This window comes from Scatophagus argus, chromosome 5 (genome assembly GCF_020382885.2).
Source record: "Scatophagus argus isolate fScaArg1 chromosome 5, fScaArg1.pri, whole genome shotgun sequence".
In the NCBI taxonomy this organism is placed as follows: Eukaryota; Metazoa; Chordata; class Actinopteri; family Scatophagidae; genus Scatophagus; species Scatophagus argus.
In genome coordinates, this window is record NC_058497.1 from 12,670,830 (window position 1) to 12,684,000 (window position 13,171).

General features: G+C 41.2%; 1 protein-coding gene and 1 non-coding gene across 2 annotated transcripts in view; both read left to right on the forward strand.

The window, feature by feature from the left end:
* LOC124059077 (rho guanine nucleotide exchange factor 17-like) overlaps window positions 1-13,171 on the forward strand; it is a 62,454-nt gene that overhangs the window by 30,099 nt on the left and 19,184 nt on the right. Inside the window, exon 3 of the mRNA XM_046388833.1 lies at window positions 12,275-12,352. Coding sequence (XP_046244789.1) covers window positions 12,275-12,352 — 78 coding nt within the window. The remainder of the gene's footprint in view (window positions 1-12,274; window positions 12,353-13,171) is intronic.
* On the forward strand, window positions 11,853-11,926 carry trnat-agu. Its single transcript has one exon. It is a non-coding gene; the product is annotated as a tRNA-Thr (tRNA).

Sequence of the window (13,171 nt, forward strand, 5' to 3'; positions counted from 1 at the left end):
ACTTATTCCTTGTTCCACAGCTCTTTGTCCAAAAAAAACTATTAACACCATTCCCCTGAGCCTTGATGTTGCATTGGCTGACATGTTCATTCATTGCAGTTAACACTGGCACTGCACTGTTAATCAGTTTCTGAGTCACGTACACTGTCCTGCTGCTGTAAATACTTGTTAATGGGCCAAATGTGTATTAATCTGTGGCTGAAAATAGACCCCAAAAGACACAGAATTTACATCTGTTTGAGCTATGTTAGCTAAAAACTGCAGTGTCTGTCTGTTTTAAAATTATTTAGCCATTTTCGAAAATGAATTTATAGACTTCTGACTCAATGTCACATAGTTAGGCTTTGAGCTGTGTGCTGCAGACACGTTATAGAAGTCCAACAGTACTGAGAGACTAAAGTGTTGCCAGTTTTGGCTTTTTATTGAGATTGTTAACAATAAGAAGAATGCAGAATAATGCCTGCTTTGAGCTTTGATACAGCTTTGATACAGGAAGTACTTGTAAAAGTTCTTGGAAAGTTCTTCTTCTTGTAAAGTTGACAAATACTACCTCAATAAAATTGTCTCTGTATTCTTGACTTAAAAGACACACGCTATGTAATTATTACCTTGCTTTAAATGAGAAGTTAAGTTAGTTTTTCCTTAACCCATTTAAACTCTGAACACTTGTAATCACGAGTATTAATTTGAAGTAAGTGGTCATTATGGTGTTTTAACCTAACATAAAATGGAAACAGATTTATAATCCAGAGATTTTAAGCATATATTCAGAATTTCTGTGTTAACTCCGAACATGCCTGAGAGATTGTCATCTCTGATCTCTGTCACCAGACCTTCAAAACCACCTATTGTTTCTGTGGCAACAAGGATTAAAGGCCAATTTCGTGCCACGAGCTTGACCTTTAAATGTCCTTTTGTGACCTTTTTTTTTTTTTTTTTTTTTTTTTTTTGTCACCATCTGATCTCTGCTGGAGCCTAAAGTCTGTTTGGGTTTATTTGTAAGCTGAAAGAAGACAAAAGCCACCTCACAAAATGGTCAACTTGAACATTAAAAAACTCAACACATGATGTCAGTAAATGATTAAACTGAGTGTGCTGAAGTACTCTGTATTGAGTTACTTTACATGATATTACTTGAAGATTATTATTTATTGATGTTGCATGGTGCTCTGTATTCTGTCTGTTTATATACAAGCAGCTCAGCTCAAAGTGCCGTTTTTTTGTTGTTTGTTTGTTTTTTTTTTACTTGTGCAACTTTTTCATTAAAAATACATTTTAGGAGGATGCACACACAGAAACTCACACAGTCCTCAGTCAAAACTGCAGTTTGGGCATCTTTATTCTCAAGTCATCTGTCTTGTTTTTTTTTTTGGTGAATGTCCTCGTGAGTGTTGTAGAGAAGGCTCTGTGCTTGCGTGTTAATGTGGTTGCAGCACATACTTTATGAATTGTTAAAGGACACTTCTGACAACTCGCCCAAATAGCGTGTGGAAGGATGAGGGGAAAATTTATCTGCACAAGCACAAATAGGTGATGATAATATAAGTTTGATTAAAAATGTATGAAGGCATGCAAAACAAATAGTAAAATACTGAAATAATAATGACTGATAATAACTGAGCCAAACCAAAATGATCAGTACCTGAACGTCAGCTTCCATCAAGTTAACACCATGTTTCTCATATAGCAAAAGTGCTGTTCTCGCAGTGACCATAAAAGTCTGCCACTGAACAGGAGACACCCACTGGAAACATTATTGTCAAACAGATGGAATAAATGTTGAGACTGCATTTACATTTTAAAAAAAAAGGCAAGAGCTGTGGAGAACAGTATGGCTTCTTTTCTAAATTAAGTTAATTAGTTAAATACTCAAAAACAGGGTAAATAATAAGTTGTGTTTCTAATTACCCCCCCGTCTCAAATAAAGGCCCTGGCCACTATTCCAGAATTTCATGCAGCATACTTGCTACATTTCTCTGTTTTGACTCATCACTGGGTTTTGGACGGTTGAGCTGTGGGATGATTTAATGAGCATTTTTCATCATTATCTCCTTTTTGTGTTGTGCTTGCATAAAGTTCAGGGACAGATCAAATCAATGGATTTGAATCAAAGCAGCTAAGATATCTGAGATATCCTGACTTTGAGTCTTGAGTGTGTTTCAAGCCTCAAAAATGCTGACACCTACAACTCCCATAATGCAGTTCAGCAGTTTCTTTCATTAGATTAAGTTTTCCACTGCTCTCAAACCCCTACATCTCCAGTTTGTAATGCAGGCTTGCAAGTTTTGAGTCACAAGCCAAGATCATCAACATTTTTATTGGTTTTCATTTGTTTTCACAGTCTGTGTAGTACACCTCACAGTGAGTAAAATAAACCTCATTTGTAAAAAGCGTGACGTAATGCACCTTTTAATTGGTCAACAGTAAAATAGTCTGGTGATGGATGATGAAAATCATCATGTTTCAGCCATCAAATGGAAACCAGTAGCAGAGCCTTGCAACATACTTGGAAAAATCATCATCAAAAACATGCAAAACACAGGTATGGTCCTTTTAATGTGACAGCCTTTCTCACTGTTGTCATGGTTATCTGTGGTCTGCTGCCATTCAGCGTGCCTGCACAGAAATAGAAGAGACAGACAGAACACTTTCATTCAAATCTGTGTTTCACGATGGAGAATTTCACTGCAGTGGAAGTGAGGGAACTTTAGATAGTGTTGGTGCTGTGTGTGTTTGTTATCACAGCAGAGAGGGGTCTTTTGGAAGAGAGGATGGACAGACGTACGGCGCTGTGTGTCCTCCCTCTCCTCATCCCTCAATCGATTATTTATGGATTGGTCGAGTCTGGCTGAGCAGAGGGGAGCTGAGCGCTGCGAGCGTCTGCCCTGCCTGCTGTCTCTCATTATACACAAGGGAAGGGGAGGGGAGGGCTATGACACACTCAACACACACCCACACACACACACATACACTTTTTTTTTTAAACCCCCCCACCACCTCCACCTTGTCCACACACACACACCATGCACTCCGGTTCTGCTTACATCATCCATGCAGTAGAAGCAGACGAGACATCCAAGCATACATGCTGAAGTGTGCTCCTTTGCCTCTCATAACACCGTGTGTGTGTGCTGCATGACACACGTGCGGCGACAGGCTGCGCAGCCGAGCCTACTTCCTACAGAACAGACGCGCACTTTGACACACATTTATGGGAGAGAAGAAAATTTTAGCGACGAGGGTCGTTTTCTGAGGGTCTGAATTATTTAAAAGCATTTGTTGCCAGAAGAGGAGAGGAACAAAACAACTGGAGGGAACATGTTTATTTTATGTTGTGAATGAGAGGAAAGGTGGTGATTCCTGCAACCCCTTAGGTGTTTTTATTATATCTTCCGTTACTCTGTGGACATGAAGACCGCATTTGTGTGAGTAAACAAACAGATTAGAAACCCAGCGGGTGTTTTGGCGTGCGTGTGTCTATGTACCAAACTGAGTGTGCGGTCAGGCGCACGGAGCGGTCCGTATGCTTCAGATGGTTCGAACCCTAGCCCAGTTCAGCATCGCTCTGGAGGAAATGAATGAGAATGGAGAGAATACAAGAGATGAAGGAGGTGGAGGAGAGAGAGATGGAGGAGGGGAAGAAGTGGTGGACAAAGATGCTGTGGATCAGTTCAGAAACAACAACAAGAATGGGAACTTCAGCGGGAATTTGAATGGGAATGGACTTTGTGCCGGAAGCCCAAACGGAGAGGTAGTCCAGTGTTTTCTTTTCCTTGCAGTTGAGATGTGTGTGTGTGTGTGTGTGTGTGTGTGTCCTTGTCTTGCACCTTCCGCTGCATATCTAGGACATTATCACCTGCCTGTCCATATCAATTTAGATTTCACTCCATCCAGTCTGCTCTTTGATTGGTCCTGCTTTTCCTTTCTTGCTCATTTTTTTCCTCACTGCTTTTCTTGGAATTCTGTTTTATTTTTCCTCCTTTTCTTTGTATTTCATACGTCATTATTATCCTTTGTTATTATAGCTCCTTCCTTGTTGTAATCTATCGTCTTCCTTGGATAATGTCTCTTTCCTCAGATCCTCCTCTCTCTGGTCTCTCTGTAATACAATTACACCTGAGTGAATCACACGATTAGCTGTACGGTCACAAACGCTCTGTTCGTCTTCACTCGCTCTGTCCAGAGTTTTCGTTATCTTTGCTGTATCTTTTGAGGGTTTTTTTAGGGAGTCCCCAGTAGTATTTCCTTTTTGTCCGTTAGTTGTCCACCTCATGCTCGAGTTATGTATGCTTGAGTGGGAGCAGAATCAAACACGCAAACACGCTTCGGGTCCCTTCCACACATGTGTGAAGGCACAAACTCAACGTGTGCTGTAGACTTAATGCAGCCGCTGTTGTTCAGCTAATCTTAACACCCGGCCTGTTAATCCACACCCAGCGCTGAAGTGTATTGTAAATGCATGTAACACAAGCTAGAAGAGATTTTTGTTTTTTCATTTAGAAAACAGTCCTTCTCCCAAACACATCGGTCTATGCTTGCAAAAACTGTGAAATCAAAGCTAACCATTCACCATAGCAAGAACACAAGACTTAGGTCTTGTGGGTCTGGCACTCTGTTTTCTCAAGATCCTCAAAATAACAAAAGAACCTTAACTGAAGACTATTTTCATTTATTTTCTCATTCATCTTTCTCTATTTTCAGTAAATCTTTTGGTTCATAAAATGAGAGTCAAAAAAAAGTGCCAGATGTTTGACCAACCATCCCAAACCCCAAAGATTTAGTTTAATATCATAAAACAGGAAATAAACCAGCAAATAGTCACATTAGAAAACCCAAAAAGTAGAACAAAATGCTCATTGTTTTCTGAGGTGGACTGATAAGCAAGGAAAAGAGGAAGAGGGTGTTCAGAGTTTGGAGAGGAATGGAAGAGATGACGATGATGAGGATGATGATGAGGATGATGATGGAGGAGTTGAGAGTTGAATCGATAGTGAGTGCGTGCGAGTCTGAAAGAGAGAGAAACTATTGATCAGTGTAGAGTAGGTCAGAGCAGTCGGTGGCCTGCAAATGACAATTATGGTGCACACACACACACACACACACACACACACACGTGCTTATCACCATGATTACATAAGCCTGAAGCGCAGGAGCTTGCAGAAGTAGTCAAGGATGAGACTCCGAAACATGACGCGGAAATTAGCTGTGGAGTTTCTACCGACGTGTATGGAGAACTAGAGGAGAGAGGAGAAAGATGATGAGGATGCTTTCTCTTCGGGCAAAGAGGCTGCCTGTTGCTGCTTTCGCCAGGCTGTTGCCAGGGGACACAGTCATCGGAGCGGTGAGGGGGAGGGTGGGGAGGTGTGACGACAGCAATGAGACGGGAGCAAAGATCTTCGTTTCTGTCGCAGATGCTTTTTATGAGATGTCTTTATACAAACACAATATTAATTGGGGAACCAAAGCCAGCGTTTTTACTTCGAATGATCAACGCGATGACGTGTTGTGTTGATGCTCAGTTATTTGACCACATGCAAAGTCTCTGATTCAGTCAGGCTGCCTCCTCCTGTTCATTCGTGGTGGGGTGAATACAGCATCTATAGCAAAAAGCGATGTAAGTCTGCCTTAAAAGCCTTAATAGCGTTTGGCCATAAATTTAAGCTATTTTGAAATTTAACTGCTGCTGGTTATATGTAAGGATTTACAGCTTTTCTTTGTCATTTAAAATAGAAAAGGTTAAGTCTTTGAGTTTTAGACTGTTGGTTGGACAATAGAAGCAATGTGAAGATGTTTGGGCTCTGTGATATTGGGAGCAGGATTATTCACAATTTTTCGACATTTCATAGACCAAACAATTAATTGATCAGTTATGAAGATCATCAACAGATTAACCGTTAATGAGAATAATTAATAAAATAATCAGCATTTGCAGCCCTGTTTTGTTTTGGTTTTTCTTTTTGTACACACTGAACATACCAGGTGTAAGCCGTCACTTCGGGAGCTGTTTTATTATCCTTAGACAGAGCCAGCTGAGTTGCTTGTAAGTCAACAATAGAAAGCCATCAGTATGTACATACTGGTTGCACAACACTTGCTAGTAATGTTATTTTGATGAACAGAGAATGCACTTTTTTTTAATAGAATTTTTTTAAATTTGCATCCACCCTTCATTCCAGTAAGTTGCAGGACATCTGAGGACATTTCAGTCCTAAACAGTCCGGGATGGTCCTTCACGTCAGAGGTCTTATTTATTTATTTACTTTGGCCAATCACAGCTCTTCTTGGGACTGTGTGGGCATGTCCAGACTAATCATCTCCCTCTTAACTTTCTTGTACCTGTTAGGGCGTTACCAAATTGCATGTTTTTGACAGGCAAACAAAAACACACAGGACCAAAACACGCTCTTGTTGGCAATACATAATTATTTTTGAGAACCTCTAGTCTGTATCGAGCTGTACGTGATACAGCTGCACTCTTTACAGAAACAAGTGACCTTAAAAAATATTTGATAGCACAAAATTGAAAGCAGCTGTGGTTCAGCCCTTTGTTGGTGAACTACCACTTTTAGATACTAAATTGCTCGTACAAAAGTGGTGCTGGATGAAAACTTGAAGCTATTTCCTATCCAATACAATTACATAAAATTCTACAATTGAACAGCATTTATGTCTTTCAGTCTCTTTCATTTAACTGCCCTCAAACACCAAAGTGTGGCTTCATCAAACTACATAGAGCAAAATTACAGGAAGAGTTTTATACAAACAAAAAGTAAGTGGCAACTTACGTAAACTTCCTGAGAAATCGATAAAACAGAAATGCATTACGAAACCGGGAATAAGAGAAAAAAACGTTGATTTCTTTATGTCTTTGTCTGCTCCAGACTGTTGAATGTTTTGGTAACAGCAGGAGTAACGGTGCGGTATGACAGTGCACAGATCTACATGCACTCGCAACAGTGCAGCTAACCAAGACAGAAACACAGTACGTAGTTGAATAAACATCGAGAAGTCAAACAGACGTTAGGCAAACTGTGCTCTGACTCTGGTGTATGTTGTCTTTACTGTTCTGCTGTACTGTTGGGCTCCGGTTGTGAGGAATAATGTACTTTATGGACCTCCTGTGACCACATCGTTATCAAGATCCCAGAGCTTGTCGAGGACATGCCGCACTGCTCACATATACACACACTTACTCTTGAATTTCCCTCGGGATCAATAAATTATCTATCTATCCATCCATCCATCCACCCACCCACCTACTCACCTACCTACCCACCTACCTACCTACGGGGCAGACGTTTCTCTCTCACACACACTTAAGGGTTTCCTCTCAGATCTCCTCCAATGTCCATTAGGGATGGGCTGAATGATGTCACATTTCCAACCCCAAGTTCAAAAAAAGTTGTTACGCTGTGTAAAAAGCAACTAAAATCAGAATACAAACAGAGTGCTTTTGAGCCGATATATGCCCACACTGTGGTGAAGAAGAGCTATGCAATGCACAGACCTGTCTTTCTACACAGATCTTAGCTCAGCACCTTTGACCTGATTCACCTACGCGCACCCATTCTTGCTCTCTAGGCCACATCATACCTGAGATCTGAATTATTTAAAGGGTCGGAGATTTCTGATTAGAAACAGTTTGAGGCTGTCAGATATGCGCCTCTGAAAAACTCCTTAAGTTTATGCAGGCTATTTAAATTTAGGAGCTTCAATTATAGTTATTCATGCTCAAGTATAAGGATATTTAAGCGACAGCCTATATCATGTATTACACTATACACTAGTAAAGTAATCAGATAAGTAGTCAGTAGTCGGGTAATAAGTCAGGAAGCATGAAATGACAGATTAAAATTCATAAATGTGTGGTTTTACAGACCTTTTTATCATTCATTCCTTGCAGTTGAAGATAATCACCAAAGATTGTTTACAATTAATGCAGAGTAGACGTGCATCACGATTGTACCAGGTGCAGTATTAATATCTGTTGGTACTGTGTCATCTGTGTCATCATTGTCTCCGTGATGCATTCAAAGCACCATTTGAGCACGTTCAATACAGTGCATCAAGACAACAATAACAAGGTTCTAACTTTCTTGTCTTGACATTGAACTAATTTGTCATCGCAGTAAGTTGGAGGTGATGCGGGGACACCTGCCCCATGTCTCGTCTCGTCCCTCTGCCCTGGTCTGACATCTTCATCTGTTGCTTGTTCTGGTGTGTGTGTGTGTGTGTGTGTGAGAGAGAGAATATGTTTGTAATCTAATAAAGATGATCAGTACAGAACAGAGAAGATTTCCCGTCTTGAGGGAAGTTCCCCTCTTGTTTTTGCCTCATTGTCTCACTCGTGTGTTATTCCTCGTCGGGTTGTCAGGCCACGCGGCCGGCGTCATTATCAACTCAAGAGCTCTCGGGGTACCCTGGTCATTTCCTACACTGTGCTGTGCCTTCATTTAGGTACCTGTCCTGTAGTGAAAGCGGTCAATTTTAGTCGTTTGTTTATGTCAGGTTGACATCAAAATTATGATTCTGTTAAAGCAGTTGTGAGAAAGAGAGAGTGGACCTGCATTCATCAATTTGATTGTCGTAAATGAGGATTAATTTGGATGAGGCATTCATGCAGAGGTAGCTGGGTTCCTGTGTGCTGTGCTGTGTGTGAGTGTGCAGCGCTGAAACATCATTTATCACTGTAGCTGGCCCTGCCGGGGCAGTCCTGCTTATTATGATACTTACAGAATACACTACATAAATGCTGCAGAGGGGACGAGGAATAATCTGGCCAGCTCTCACATGAGAGGCAGACGTAAACTCGGTAGTATTTCATAGACTGCAGTACTGCTGTTCCAGATGCGTGTAACTCTGTTACACTGTCTGCAGCTGCTCCTCGACAGCTTCTTACACCATTCTCAACAGATGATCTTATGTGGTTGATGGATTGGTTGTAACATATAGTCCTGAAACTGTGAGTCAGACCGCAAATGAGGCGACATGAAATAATGACTGATCAGTTCAAAACACAACTGGGTCCAGTGTGTAGATTTGCTGCTTAATTATAATAATAATTAATTAAAAATTGACCTATAAATTACAGCAAGAAGCTACATAAGTAACCAAACAGAGAAATCTGTAATCTGTAGACAGAGCCCATTTCAGACTATTTATTTATTTATAACATCCAGTTCATCTGAAATATCAAAAATCTTTTTAGCTTTCTTGCTGTTTGCATCGTCAGTTTTTTGATGCAAAGCTGTCGGAGCGCTTCGATTAGAGAATGAAAAGCTGGGTTTGAAGCCAGCCCATTTGGACTTTCAGTAACACCTGAGGAACATGGCCTCAGATTCAGTGGCTTGCTTCTGCTTGCTGTGAACCAACATGTATTTTGAATGGACGAGCGTCCCCATTGGGAGGGTAATTGGGGAATATAAAAGATTACTGAGGTATTGTGAGTTTCCCTCCTCAGCCATGTGTATCCCTGTATGTACTCCCTACATTGTATTTGTGTTTATATCTCAGGGCAGAGAAGAGTTGGACTGAATCTTTCACTGTGTGAAAAAGTCAACCTTAAACAGTAATGCTTTTTTTCCTGCACACCTTTTGCACCATTTTATGACTCGAAGTTTTCCAGTCACTTTCATGCACTCTCAGCCTCACACACACACACACACACACTCTGTGACAAACACCACCTTTCAGCCTCTGGTGGTACCCCACAGCACCCCTGGGATCCCTTTAGATGCCACACACTAAACATGGCCTTTCTGGGAAGTCATTGTTACAGTTATTTATAGGGCACAGTGAGCAGAGCGGAGAAGGCCATGAGGGAAAAAAAACTCCTCTGTATATTTTTTGTGGCCTGCCTGTGTGTTTGTGTGTGTGTGAGAGAGAGTGTGAGAAAGAGAGAGACATACATATACACATAGACACGTACATATACAACATAGGGTTTTGCCTGCGGCTCCGGCTGATATTTATAAGTCATGTTTGGTACAGGAGTATTTTGGGAGTCTCCCCTGAGATAACATGTCTGATTTGTTCCATGATCATTATGCCCCCCACCCCCTTTTGTTATTCTCCCACCTCTTCCTCTTTCTCTCTCTCCCACACACACAGCCTGTATCAAGTGACAAGATAGACTTCATCACATTGTACTTACAATACATATACGGTATTATATAATGTAAAATATTACAGAGAGAAAAGTGAAAAATCACACCTGTGTAGGGAAAATCTTTCAGTTGTTGCTACTAATTTTCCCAGGGTAAAGGTTGCTGAAATCTGTGTTTTAGCTGCTTGTGTTTATATTTAACAAGTCATACTTTTCATGATTTTGATTCATCTCACAACACAGAAGATTAAAACTGTCTATAAACTATCTATATTTGTTGCCAAAGTTAGAATCAACATACTCTTTTATGCGTGATTTTCCTCGTTTGTTCTTTCTTTGTCTCTTTCACCTTAGCTAAGTCTGTTTTATTCTGGGCATCAGTGTATCCATAAACCTTGAGTCATTGTTAGAGTGAACCACTGAGTCATGCTTTGCTCCTGCGGACTTCCTGGCCTTGGTGACCTCTTATCCGGTCCCTCTATGTGTTTGTACGTGTGTTGTTGGAAAAGATACATGCAGAGGTAAAAATAGGAGTGTTTAAAATTCCAGAAAGCCAAGAGGCAACTGCTGAGTGTTTTTAAAGTTATTTTGCTCTATGTTATGCATCAGCAATGAAAAAATGACCATATAGAGTTAAGTTTCCGTGATGCTTATTTTCCTTGCTCACGCTTCATTCCACTGTCTCGTTATCTTGCTTTTATAGACTGCTCGGCGTCTCATTTTAACGTCAGCAACTTTAAGAGGTATTTCCATCCGTTGTCACAATATTGATACCACCTACAGTTGCAGTTTCGGTGGTCAATAACTACAACCTGAGACATAAAATCAGAACTCACATGAAAATGCATGTAAAGTTCCTGACGTGGAAAAAAAAAGGCTGTAATAAAAGGTATGCTTTCAAAACCAGACTGTCTGTCTTTGTGTGTCTGTGACTTGTTTGAGTCTGTCTCAAGGCTTCTGACACATTTGTCTTCAAATCATTTACCCTTTTGCTGTCATGCAGACTGACACGGCACCTGTAATACACAATCATACAATCAAGACTGCAGCTATTTCACATAAAAATCGGAAACTTACACTCAGCATTCCAGCAGATCATGGCAAGTTTGTCCTCCTTCAGCGAGACACAGAGGTGTGGTTCCACCGGTATTGATGTCATTTCTTTTTGCTGGACATACACAATATAGACAAAAGTATTGGAACATCTGACCATTACACCAACAGGGACTTAAATGACATCACATTCGAAATACACAGACAGCTTTGCAGCTATAACAGCTAACACTCTTCCTGAAGGCTGGCCACAACAGTTTGGTGCGTTTCTGTGGGAATTTTTGCTCATTCATGCAGTAGAGCAATAGTGAGGTCAGACACTGATGTTGGACGAAAAGTCCTGGCTCACAATCTCAGTTCCAGTTCATCCTAAAGGTGCTCGATGGGGTTGAGGTCAGGACTCTGTGTGGGCCAGTCAAGATCTTCCACACCAGTCTCACCTAACCACGTCCTATTTGCTTTATGCACTGGGGCACAGTCATGTTAGAATAGAAAAGGCCCTCCAGCCCCATAAAGAGGTGTGTCTGGATACTTTTTATATAGTGTATATAATATACAACATGTAGGAGTTTTGTGAAGTGTATAGTTGCAAATGAAACATGTCCCTTTTCTGTCTTTTCTGTGTCTTGAGAGCATGAAAGGTTTCCACACTTTTTACATGGAGAAATTTGGGATCCAAACAGCAGCAAGCATGGGCGCTGTGGCTTAGTTGGTTAAAGCGCCTGTCTAGTAAACAGGAGATCCTGGGTTCGAATCCCAGCAGTGCCTTTTCTGCTTGTAATTTCCTGCGTGTTGCATGTGTGTTCAACTAAGTATGGATTAAATGCAGAACTCAAACTCAGTGTGTGTATATTAAAATATATATACTGCCAATAGAGTGATTCTTCTTCTTAAAATGTCACTTGTTAAAAAATATAGCTGTAGCTGAATTAATACGGGATACTCAGGAGAAGAGAGCGGAGTGTGATACACAACACAGGAACCTGATGGGAATCGACTAAATGTGCATGCCAGTCTTTGTGTATTTATCTAACTAATCACAGTAGAAAATGTGTTTGCGAGGGAAAGATAAACAGAGTGATCACTGAGCTTCTTCCTCTTCCTCTGTCTTCGCAGGACATGAGGAAACATGTGATGATGACCCTGTTGGACACAGAGCAGTCATATGTGGAGTCACTGCGCACTCTCATTCAGGTAACACACACCACACACACACAGCTCTACAGGTAAGCACACACACAGCGTTAAAAGACACACTGCCTTAACGTTAATGTCATCACACATGTAGGCGCATGCACAGAAACACACACGTTGTTGTGGATGCAGAGATTGCTGATAACATGAATAACAAATCTAGGTAACAACGGTGTTATGTAATCCACTTATTGTCATTGATCCTGTCAGGCTAATCTGCTAACCCCATCACATCTCCCTGCCCTCAGCATTATCTGCCCCCCCGCCCCACACACACACACACACACAATCTCACCTACAGCCTACACCATCTCTATTCCAACAGCTAACCTTTACCCCAGAACTTAACCACATCCCTGTCTGTCACATTCACACTCACTCTTCGTCTTCCCACCTATGATCACCCGCTTGTATAACCTGTCGTCAGCTGTGTGTGGGTGAACACCAAGTGTGTGTGTGTGTGTGTGTGTGTTATGCACATACATCCCACCTGCACGCTGTCTTTCCTTAGGCATGCACATTTCTGTGTGTGTGGCCATAGAGTGAATAGTGAATAATTATGGGTTGTGTTCCCATGGCGACAGAGAGAAAGTAAGTGTTACCACAGTGACTGCAGTGAAGGGGGGTGTCAGATGTGGTTCAGCTGAGACAGCAGCTCCACAGCAGTACTGTCCAAAGTTGAAATCTGACTCTTGGCAGTTTCAGTTGTTGGGACTCAGAAAAAGTTCTGTGAATAGATAGGTAAAAATTTTGGTCACACAGTTCAGCCAACTGTGGTCGGACCAGATGCCTGTTCTGACCGGGAGAATTAATGAACTG